This window comes from Eumetopias jubatus, unplaced genomic scaffold, assembly GCF_037043125.1.
Source record: "Eumetopias jubatus isolate StellerSeaLion01/CBP00866 unplaced genomic scaffold, mEumJub1_p1.0 scaffold_13, whole genome shotgun sequence".
Taxonomy (NCBI): Eukaryota; Metazoa; Chordata; class Mammalia; order Carnivora; family Otariidae; genus Eumetopias; species Eumetopias jubatus.
In genome coordinates, this window is record NW_028274819.1 from 113740347 (window position 1) to 113752639 (window position 12293).

At 41.9% G+C, this 12293-nt stretch overlaps 1 protein-coding gene across 1 annotated transcript in view; it reads left to right on the plus strand.

Annotated features, from left to right (window-relative positions):
- The first annotated feature begins 1198 nt into the window (after positions 1-1198).
- TRPC6 (transient receptor potential cation channel subfamily C member 6) overlaps positions 1199-12293 on the plus strand; it is a 117024-nt gene continuing 105929 nt past the window's right edge. The window contains exon 1 of the mRNA XM_028106009.2: positions 1199-1374. Within this exon, the coding sequence (XP_027961810.1) occupies positions 1205-1374 (170 nt within the window). The 5' untranslated portion in view covers positions 1199-1204. The remainder of the gene's footprint in view (positions 1375-12293) is intronic.

Consider the following 12293-nt stretch of genomic DNA (forward strand, 5'->3'; position numbering starts at 1 on the left):
ATGAATCAATGGATTCCTAATTAACTACTTCTTGAACTACTATAGATACTGATTCATCCTTGCTGAGAAGTTTTAAGTTCTCACATCTGTGAAGATTAAATCAGAATTTAAAACTAAATCTTAAAAACAGTTTAGAAATGTAGGAAACATCTGGCAGAGACATAATTTCATCATTTGCAGTGATGGAAGGAAAGGTTTTCTCTGAAGTAAGCAGGTTGCTGGCCTCTTTGTCGCATCATCAGAAAATGCCTGCCTATTTTTGTTGGTTTACTCAGGAACTGGGAACATCTGGTGTTGGGAACATAGAACGTTGCTCATTTTAAAGTAAAGAGTTAGCAATAACTTAAGGGGTTGGGAGTGGGAGAGAAAATGCCGTAAGAAAATGAAGACAGTCTGGAGAGCCTCTTGTCCTTTAAAACAAACAAAACCAAAACAGGTTTCTTTGGTTCTTCAAGAATCTTAAAGGAACCTTCCTAGAAAGTTCTCAATTTGTGATTTCCAAATGAGCAGACTTCGGGGGGGGGGGGGGGAAGAAAGAAAGAGAAGGGATAGAAGGAAGGAAGGGGGAGGGGAAGGAAGGACCAAAGAATCAAAGAAAAGAAGAAAGGAAGGAAAGAAGAGAAGAGAAAAACAAGGGAAAAGCAAAGAAAGGAAAGAAGGAACGCGCGCGTGTAGCTCCGCCTAGTTCAGGGTTATCGCGGCCCCGAAAGTGGTGGCGGCCAAACCGGCTGACTTCTGGGGGCCGGTTCAGATCCCTTTAAAGGTGGGGACCCCCGGAGGACGCGGGGGAGGCCGGCGGGAGCGAGGCCGGAGCCTCGGTGGACGCGGCAAGTCCTCAGCCGGGAGCCCCGCTCTGCGCTCGCCCGCGCCGCTGCGCCCGTCGCCCCGCCCGCGCACGCTCCGCCCCGCAGCCCCGGCCCCCTCCCCGCGGGGTCCCCTCGCCGGACGCGCTCGGGCCAGGTCCCCTAGTGACCCCCTGAGTGGTGACTTCTCCCTCGGCCGGCCTGGGAGCCGCTCGCAGAGCTCGGAACCGCGGACGTCCGCAACCCCCTCCTCAACTCGGTGCCCCGAGCGCCGGTCTGCCGGCGGCCGGTCGGACGGGGGTGGCGGGCCCCTGCGCGCGGGGTCTCTGCGCACCGGCCTGCCTGGCCCGCCGACGTGCCTTCCCCGAGAGCCGGCCCTCCGCCGGCGGGGCGCTCGCGCCATGAACGAGAGCCCGGTGTTCGCGACCCGCAAGGGCGGCTCTCCCCGGGGGATGGTCGGGGCCGGCGCGCGGCGCAACGAGAGCCAGGACTACCTGCTCTTGGACTCGGAGCCCGGAGACGACTGCTGCCCTCAGCCCCCGCGGCCGGCCTACGGCTACTACCCCTGCCTGTGAGTGCGGGCGCCGCGGGCGGGGGGTGCGGGCGGGAGGGGGGAGCCGGGGCCGCGCGCGTCTGGACACGCGTGTCCCTTCCCGGGCCGTGCGAGCCTGGGCTGGGTCCCGAGCGAGCGGAGGGGCGCGCGCGTCTAGGTTTTGTCCCTGGTGAGCACACACGGTTATGTTGGCCCCGGAGAGCGTGACCTCGGGGTACCGACTCCGCGAAGGATGGGCAGGTGTGGGTCTCGAGTCCCAGCGGCTCCCCGTCCGCTCAGACCCCTTGGCACGGGCTGGGCCGCGAGACTCGGGGTCTGACGGAGAGAGGGCTACCGGGCTCAGGGTCCCCGGAGCGCCCCGCGTCCGCGCGCGCTGCTGCCCCTGCCCTCAGCCGGGCGCGCTCGGGCCCTCCCGCTGCCAGACCCCGCACAAGTTCGCAGGTGTCAGTGGAGGGGCGAGCTTACCCGGCACGCCCGGCCCCCAGGTCGCCGGGTTAGGTCGGGGACAGGGAAGCGCGGGAGGCTTTCCCACCCTGAGCGCCAGACGTTCCCCCGGGGGCGCCCAGGGGGTGCGGGGCGTGAGACTCGTCCGCTGTGGAGGCGAGGGGGTCGAGGGCGTTTGCGGGGAACCCAGAGCGACTACCGGATTTTAAGAATCTGGAGGGGTTTTTCTGCGAGGGAGGTTGGGGGTTGGCGGGGGCGGGCAGGGGGTGGAATAAGGGAGAAGCCTTCCCTCCTGCACACGCCCGGGAGCTCAGGGGCGGCTGGCGGACAGCCTGTCTGCTTCTTTGTCACTTCCCTCGATTGGGTAGTGTGGGTTCCTGACGTTCTTTCCGCACGCGGTTTCCCAAGGAAAGCAGCTCTCAGCTGCAGTTCGGTAAGCCGCTCTAGAGTACGTGGTGGGGGTGCTGGGGACGCTCAGCTCCCCACTCCATCCCCCCTACCAGCTCCTGCAAAACCTTGGTCAGGTCTGCCCAGCGTCAAGGACTGGTGTGTTCCCTTTCTCAGGAAGAGGTGAGCCCCAGGAAATGGTGCATCTAATTTTTTCCCAAGATAGAAAAAAGTTGGAACTGGTTCCATTCATCTTTGTGCTGTACAATTTGAAAGTATGTACTATTATCTTTTCTTTCTTTCTCAAAAATTAAGATATATTTCACATACCATAGAGTTCACCTATTTACTTTGTACATATCAGTGGTTAATATATCCACAGAGGTGTGAAAAAATCACTATCTAATTCCATGACATTTTCATCATCCACAAAAGAATCTCATACTTGACATTGAATTAGAAAATATTTCTACGTCTTATAGCACCGTGCTTCTCAAACCTTAATGGGCAGACGAATTACCCGGTAATCTTGTTAAAATGCAGATTCTGATGCAGTAGGGCCCAGGTGCAGCCCAAAATTCTGTGTATCTAATGATCTCTGAGATGATGCTAGTCCATGGACCACACTCTGAGGAGCAAGGAGATACATGCCAAGAACAACAGACAGGAAGAAAAACAAATCAATCCTGGATATTCTGAATACAGCTATTTTCAAATGTGCTTTGAGGGTATATGTTTAAAACATAAGTGAATTTTTTTATTGGCTTAGACTTGAGACCCACTAAGCCTGAGGGTTAGATATTTGATAATGTTACCTGTGGCTAATTAAGCAACTTTAAAAAGCTATACTGCTTTTTAACAATCAGGCTGTCCTGTAGAGAAAATTTAAAGTTTTTTTCACCTGATCGTCCTATAATCATTTGTTACTGTGTCTGTGAGAAAAATAATTTGATTTTAAAAATTTGTGGTTTAAATTAGGAGTGAGAGAGACTAAGTGAAGTAATAATTCCAAATTGTCCTGTAAACTTTCCCCAGTGCTTTCTTCGAATGTGACCCATCGCCTTATTGATTTATCCACTTCTTAACATTACGTACTCTCTAAAGAATAAGCATTCTCCAATCTTCAGGAATCTCAGACCATTCTAAATGTGTAGACCAGGACAGCAGAGAGATGACAGAAATATTTTAATGTGCTTCAATTCATAATGAAGACCCCCGTATCATGTCAAAGATACTATAATTAATTACAGGATGAACCATATTCCAGAATAATAGTTTGTTTTGTCTAAATCTACTATTTTCATAAGATTCTATAGTTAGTTTTCATCACTGCCTACTCTGGTGAGTTTTTTTATTTTTTCCAGTTGAATAATTAAGTACAGTCTTTAGACCAGTCAACAACAGTACTTCACACCTATGATGTACAAGATGGAACTAAAGAAAATCACTTCATTCTGGTAGAGAGTACAAAAAAGCCCTTCCTTATGCTTTTGACTTGTGATGTAAACAATGTCATCTATTTTCCTAGAGTGGGAGGTGAATAACTTGTGAAAGTGGCAGTCATTATTAGCACACTGGAGATATGGACATCACCATTTTCTCAAATCATTGAGATTTTTCCCTTAGAAGATCACAAATTATTGCAAGTTGTCACTTCTGTGGGATAAATTCTGTAACTTTTGCTAAAAATTTCTGTTTCATAGTTTACATAGGTGGAAAGATTTTTATGTTGTTTATATCATGGGGCTTTTACTGCTGAAAATTGTGGCAAATCATCTTGAGAGCAGTTGCATATTTTCAGGCCTTAATAGTGTTTAAGTGGTAACATTAGAAATACTGTTTAGGAAAAAAAGATGCCCTTTCTCTCTCTTTCCTACTTTTAGTCAGAAATCAGTTAAAACACCCTCTTTTGATCAGTTGGTGATGGCGACTAGCAAGAAATGGTCTAAGTCCTCCCCGGGTCCCAGGAGGTATGTCAGAGAGTTATTTCACTTAGATGTTAAAAGTTTGTCTCTAGTCCATTACTTCTGAACATGGGGAAGAATCCTGGATGTAAAAAATAATGTGGAGGGTTACTAATTACTCAAGATCTGAAATACAGTTCCACCAACCTTCTGCTTGGGAAGGACTAATTGATTAAGCTCTTGCAATGCAGTAGATGGAGATAATCTAAAAAAAATTTTATGGTTACAGATACCTCATAAAACTAGATAAAATATTTAAAATGATTTCAAAACATTAACTAATTTTGCAATCAGTGAATCAGTGAAAAAGGATTATCACCATGTGCCCGAAGCAAAGCAATTAAAAGTGGGTATAGCCTGTGTTGAATTGAGCTGTGGCTGCTTCGTGGGTTATGCATCTGCATGAACATGGTGGCTGGAGTCTAACGTCTGCATGGGACAGAGATGACGCTAAGGCCTTGGTTCCAGATGAGCCATGGAGCTGGGACTAAGACATGCCTGCCCCCTGTGTAAGACCAGGACCTTTCCTTTAATGAAAAGTTAGGCTGGAAAAATGCCACCAGCAATGAGTGAGAACAAGAAACCCGATTAGTAAGAGAAAAAGAAATCCTTGGCTAAGAATTTTATTCTTTGCTCCTGTGTCATGTGAGTTTTTGTTTTTGCTCTTGTTTTTTACACCACTTGCTGACCTAGAAATCTTCATGTCAGAAAATACCCCTGGGGATCCTCGAAGAGTAAAGCACAAAGCCATCCCTAAGCGACAGCACCAATCATCTAGACTGCCAAGGATTTTCAAGGAAACAGCAAGCCCGCTGAAGAAATGCTCGCTGTAATACATGACTGGACGTACAAGGAAATGATCAATCACGAATGAGAGTGAGCAGATGATATAATCCCTGGGGAGAGTCAGCAGAAGACACAACAGCAGTTTTTAAACTTAAACACTTGACATAATAGAACAACATGAGAGAGAATGTAAAATGGGCATGTATAAAATGTCAACAATATATAACAAGAAATCAGACCTCAAGAAAATAAAAGCCTAATTTTTTAAAGACAAACAGAAAAATCTATAAATGAAAAATAAAATTTTGAAATAACTCAATGGGAGGGTTAAAATGCAGATTAACCATAGCATAATTGATGATAATACCCAGAATGCATTGACATAAGTAAATGAAAAATATGAATGTTATTGAGTTATGGAACAAGAAGACAGGAGTCCCAGGAGAGAACACAGACTACAAGGGAGATGCATGTTTGAATAGATAGTGGGTGATGATTTTCCAGAGATGGTAAAGTCTCATGTTTATAAAGTACAAAAATATTAGTGCAAACCAGAAAACTAAACCCCTTTAAACATATCATGTTGAAATTGCAGAACATTAAAGACAAGGGGAGATATTTAAAATGAACCAAGATACAAGTGACTTGAATAAGTTCTAAAATAAAAATATATACAATGGAAATGTACTCACAATGTGTCTTGATACCTGTTATATAATGTGTAGCTTGTAAGCGCTGTGGTTGTTCTTTTACATAAAAGAAATTATTAATGTAATGTTTTATACAAAGTCGGTGTTCCATTGCTTATAGGATCTCTTTAAATATGAATATGGACAAAAAGGGATTTGTTTGTAGTAGTTTAGATGTCAGAGAGGATCTTAGTATTCATTACGACCTTTGAAAAAATAGTATCTATAACCATGAAGCAAAGACCTGGACTTTGGTTAAGGGCTTGCAGTTTGGAAGCTGCTAGTAGGGGAAAAGCAAATGTAAAAACCACCTTTGCATTTGCTTCCCCTCCTTCATTTATGAATCAACATCTGCCCCAGTCTCTTGGATTTATGGTGGGTCTCTTCTTTGGAGGTCTGTTCTGCATGGCAGAAACTACGCATTTTGTTTCCAAAGCTCCCCTGGCTTGAAATACTCAACATCTGCTGATAACAAATTATTCTCATGAACACTTTTTTAAGGGGGTGATCTTTGCAGGTTGTGGGGTTACTGGCAGATGTGCTGAAAGGCCCATATTCTGTAATAGAATGTTTATCTCTAGGAAGACATTGCATTTTTTTTCTAGACAGTTATGTTCCTTGTGTTATAAGAAGTAACTTCATAAGGCAATTCATCTTCACCTCCTAGAGAGTAAATCATAAGGGAAACATTTTCTTGAGTCCATTCTTATTTTTCTCCCTCTTCTATAAAATATGCTAAATATAATTGGATCCAGTTGGATGAAATTACCATTTGTGATTGCTCTTTGTTTAAGAATCTTCTGGGACTTTCAGTACAGGGAGAAGGGCTCATCTATACGCCAAATTTCAGTTAAACTTTGGCATCTAAAATTGGTATGCTGTTCAAGATTCTTAAGCCTTTGGAATTGATTGAATCACATTTCTTATAGAAGGTCTGTTTGCAGCAAGCATATAGAAATGAATGTTACAGATTCCCAAACAACATAGATGATTGCAGCATAATTGTTCTCTACCTAATTCAGGTAACGCAGTCAGGACAAAGAGGAGAAGTGATGTTAACTGAGCTACTCACCGTTTACTGGGAGTTTCTTGAAAATATTTATATATATTTGGGGGACTAACAGTTTTGAATACCTACCTTGTTGCAGGTCCTTTTCTACCTGTCATTCAAATGTAGTTTGCTCTTTGGAGTGGCCACTGGGCTATTCGTAATGTCCAATTTATAAATGGCAATGCTGAAATTAAGCAATGTTGAGGCAGTGATACAGCTAGCAAGTTCTTGGGCTGGGAGGTTGCACACAGTCCCTACTCAGCATCCCCACCGCTGGATACATGGCAGCACGTGCCCTTGGAGAGCACATGCAACATTTCTTTTCTGTCTTTTCATACGGACTTGAGACAGCACAGGTTGGCTCTGATCTACTGAAGCAAGAGTGCTGTCCTGTGCTCATTATATCAAGTTATACTCTGGGTGAGTGGAGGAGACAGGGAGGAAGCTTACGAAGAGCATAATCAGTATGCTTTGCCTCTACCTTCTCTTTCTACTGAAATCATCATCTCTGAGGATCGAGCTTTACATTCCACTTCGTCTTTCACAAATTTATTAATTTATTGATTCATTTCTGTTGACCTTATTTGATCATGTGCAGCAATAATGGAAACAGTGGCTGGATTTGTTAAGGGCTTTAGCGGCTTCTACGTGGGAGACTCTTCTAAGTGCCTCAGTGTTAAGTGACTTCATACTACTCAACAAGCCTACGGGGTATGCACTTTTATAATCCCCATTTTACTGATAAGAAAGAAAAAGAATACCACAGCAGAGAGGTTAAGTGACTTGCTAAAGATTACACGCTTAGGAGTTGACAGAAAGAGGAAGGAAGACGGAAGGAGTAGAAGACTTCACATTATCACTTAACCAGATGAACAGGGAAGCTAGGTTTTGAAAAACTGCCAGTCTTTTTCACCAAAGGAAAATTATGAATGTACCAAAGCTAACTAATCTGTAGAAGACTTACTAATTTTACCAAACGATCCAGAAGGTGAGTAGGACTCTGCAGAGGTTACAAAAAAGGAAGCTTTCTTTTATTCTTCATTTCTGTCTGTCGTGGGGATGAAGTCACTTCTGTGCAGTGATGTACCAGGTAGTGAATGCAAATGTCATGGCACGATCTGCATAGTTTTTAAAAGCATCTTACGTGGTAGTCATCTGAAAGTGTATATTGCCAGAAGAAATTACAGTGTGGATAGCCATGTTAAGACTCACTGTTTACTCAAGACATGTTTCATCTTTAAATTCCAGTAGCTCTGGTTTGTAGCACAAAAACCCTCACACAAAATTGAGAAGAGATCTCTTCGTGGGAATTACCAACAAGAGCATCTTGGGAGTCATAATAAGAATTGGAAGCAGCATGTCTCTAAAGCTCTTTTTGAAATTCTTTTAGGCAGTTAAACTGTAACAGATAAAACTAGTTTTTATTGTTACTATGTTAAGTTCTTTTGGACAGAATTTTGCAATGAATAGGTTGAGGGATGGTGCCAGTGGTGAGATGCATATCCCTCGGCCCAGTGAGAATCCCAGGGGAATGTTTTCTGCAGAACATCTTTTCTTGGAGGGACATTCAGGGCCAGACACTGTATTCCATTTTGCAGAATGCATTAATTTCTTTCACCAAATACTTATTTAACTCCTTTGCTATGCCAGGTGTCATATTTGGGAACCACAAACACCATGTTTCATTGAATCTAAAGTTCTATCAGTCGTGTAGCCTGCCCTGATGTTTTCTATGCGTTGAAAACAGAAGCAAAAAAATCCTATCAATTAAACTATACTTTAGATTTTTGTTTTGTATGTACTGAAACAGCTCTTTATTCTTAATTAGATAGAGATTTGGGTTGTATGTAACTTTTATGCATATATGAAAAAAGGAAATCTAAACAAAATAAATTTGGTTAAAGTATTCCCCAAGTTCCTTCACATCCAGAAATGGATTTTTCTGAGTCACTTTTCAACTCAGAATCTTCAATGCCCATGTTTTTCCACATGAACTTGTTCTCGGTGCCAAAAAGAACTACGGTGATACAGCATTTCCTTAAAGAACTCAAAGAGCCCATGATAGACCAAAAGCTGTTGGTGCTAGGCAATTAAAATGACTTTGCAATTATAGGGAGCTAGGCTGTTTTACTAACAGTCCCTACTGTCCTGTGTGCTAGAGTTAGGGGCAATGAGAGAGGAGATGGGACAGGAAAGATGCTAGGGGTAAGGACATCCTTTCTGGTCTGTCCAGAATTTACAGGCTTTGAACTTTATTCTCTAGCTGATGTTAAAACACAGATAGGACTATGACAATCTTTTGCTTTATTTATATTATTTGATCCTCCCAGCAAACCCGCGTGGTAGTTTCTGTGATTTCCATCTGCAAATGAGGAAGCAGAGGTTTTAGAAACGTAAGGTAACTTCCCTTTTTATGTTCGTCAAGCATCTGAACCAGAACTTGAGCTCATAGTTGACAGGTTATGTGAGCTCCTATTTGTGAGCTTGCTTGTTTGTTTTTGACCCTCCTTGTCTGTACTTCTTTCCCTCCATGGGAATGGCACCTCCCTGAGGACAGGGACCTAGCCTGTAAACAGTGACTGGGGACTCATGAGATGTTTGTTGAATGAATGAATCGATGTTTCTTTTAGACAAACTGATTTCAGTGTGTTGGCCTTATCTCTAAAGTTCTTTTCTCTCTGGGCCTCACATGGTGTTGCTAGGTTCTGCTGCTAAAGTACCATGTTTCCCTCTTAGCTTTTTCAGAAACACTGCAATATTGGAGTTTCATGTTCCTGTAGTTCAGGTCATTTGATGAATTCTAAGAGTGTTGTGGTATATGCTTGAGCCCTAAAATAGTGCTTGTTAAATATTTTTAATAATCCTACAAGCAAAAAATATTAATATAAACGATTTCTTTCTTTCTTTCTTTCTTTTTTACATTGTGTTGACAAAACACCAGGGGGATTTGTCTTTTTTGTTTTTACTAAAATGGTGAGAGGAAAGGTACTTGAATTTTTATATAAGTTAAATGGAAACAATTTTGTAAAAACTGAACTTCCCAAGACCAAAACTCTTTATATCTAGGAAAGTCTTACGTACTTGAATGAAATGATTCAAGTTAAAATCAAGAAAGTGAGAAAGGCATGGTTAAGTGAAAATGGTCTGAAAGTTGCATATTATTGATAATATATTGATAACTTTGATTTGGACTGAGTCATGCCTGGGCAGACCTTCAGAAGTCAGAGTCATCTAGTTGATTTTCATTACAATCTGTCTTCTAGAGATTGGATCAATTATTTTCCAATTGTTTTACAGTCCCCCTTACACCCAGAGGGGCTTAGCAGCTATCTTCACCCAAGATAGCTGCAAGAGTCAGAGACACTCTCACTAGAACATTATAGTGAGAGGTATTTACTAAAGGAAGAGTGTTGCACATTATATGATGTAAACACAGAGAATATATTAGCAGCCTCTTGTTTAAACATATGTACCAGAGGATGAGGACCTGGTTTGCAAATCTGGCTACATATCAGAATCCCCTGGATTGTTTTTTAAAAATATAGAGTCCCTAAGAATTATGAAAGTCCAACCAGATCAGAAGTACTAGGAGGATTGCCTAGGAATAACATTAAAAAAATGCCCCAGAATTTTGGAATTCTATTGTTTCAGGTACTTTAGATTCACTATGAAAACCAGAGTTAGGAACTAAACCTAATTTAAATCAAGAAAACCATTACTATGTATTTATCCAAGAACAAAGCTATGAGATTTAAACATTCATTTTTCTACCTAGGATCCAATGATCAGATATTATCAGATAAGTTGGGAAATATATTTTAATTCAGTAAGTTCTCATCAAATATTACTATATACCAGGTACTATTGATATATTTTAGGACAATAAATGATGTGTCTATATGTTATGCTTGATACAATGTCAGGAAAGTAATGTGTTTTATGAGAAAGAATGAGAAAAATGATCTTTCTAGTTTATTTCATAAATAAAAGTATGTTGCAGTAATTTTCTATTTAAACTAGAGGACAAAAGAATTTTATTTCTGTCTTCTTGACCTTCTTCCTGATTTGGATTATCTGTAATTTCAGAAAATATGGAGTAGTTTGTTCTTTAGATCACCCAAGATTTTATGGGATAAAATTTCCCAAAGGGTAAAAATTTTCTTATTAAATAAGCTTATTATCACTTAGCTGGATTTCTTTTTCTGAATATTATGAGGTTTTGAAGACTTTTTTGAAATTCTGCCTCCAGTGATGTAACAGAATAGATTATCTTGGCAGTCATCCTATTACAAAATGACTAGATTCTGTATAATACAATTTGTATTTCTGTGCTTGCAGGAAGTGAGGAGAGTAAGCCCCCAGCCTCTGTCTTTGCACATACACAAGACCTAGGCTAGTGGAGCCGCAGAGCAGTGAGTTCTCTTGAAAGGCAGGATTCCTGAAATCAGGTTCAGGAGACTGCCTTTGACCTGAGACTCTTCAATTATCACCGGTCCCCTAGGTTCTCTACAAATTGGTGATCCTTGGTTGTGAGTGGGTATTTATTTAATTCATCTTACAGAAGAAAACAGCCGTCATTAGTGGGAGTCAGCAGAAACCACATATGAGCTATAAATCCCCCAAAGAATTTGTATAAGGATTCATGATAAGAATAGAAAATGACTCTGTATGAATTACATCAAGAAATAAAGATGGAATCCTACAAGTGAACAAGCAAAAGAAATTGTCCAAGATGAGCAAGCATATTGAAAAAAAACCCAACAAACAATACAACTTTCATAAATTAAAAAATATGTATTGTTGGAGATAAAAAGATCAATGGATGAAAGTGTGGAAGACCGTGTCTGTCCTGAAAGAGAGTTGCTTGTATGGGAAGAGAAGTGACCTGTGCCCTAGAAGGTAGGAAACCAAGAAGTCTCTCAGAATGCAGAAAGAGAGCGTAAATTGTAAGAGAGGTTAACAGATGGCGAGGCTGGAATTGGGGAGACATTCTATATATTCCAAGCCCCTTCCACAAGGAATGCAGAGAATAGATGAGGAAATAGCTGAAAAATAATTGGCAACATCTTCAGAACTGATGAAAGAGATGGAGGCACAGTGAAGCTAACAACACGTGTGTGACAATAAGTACGGAGAGGTCCACACACAGGAGCGAGGCGCTGGAGCTAGATTCGAACAGACTCCTTAAAAATGATCTTGTAAACAGTCAGACCGTATCTGACCACATGCTGCTAGTCCTGGAAAAAAGTATCAAAATTCAACATTCAATGTATGGTTTCTACTGAATGTGTATCATTTTCACACTGTCATAAAGTTGAAAAAGTGTAAGCAGAACCGTCATAAGTCAGGGACAGTCTGCACTAGACTGGAAACTTTACCTAGGAGGATGGTCTGAGGTAGCAAAGGAGTGGGAGCAATATGGGACACATATATAGATAACCTTAAGTAACCATTCTCCTATAATAGTAATTCTAATTTGTGGGTTTAAAGGACAGAACCAAAATGCTCAGCAGTATCATGCAAGCTGGGAGGGAGTTACCAGACTTAAAAAAAATTCTGAGTGATGTTGCTTGGGAAGGGTGATGCTGTAACTCTATGCTGTAAATTTTCAAAGGC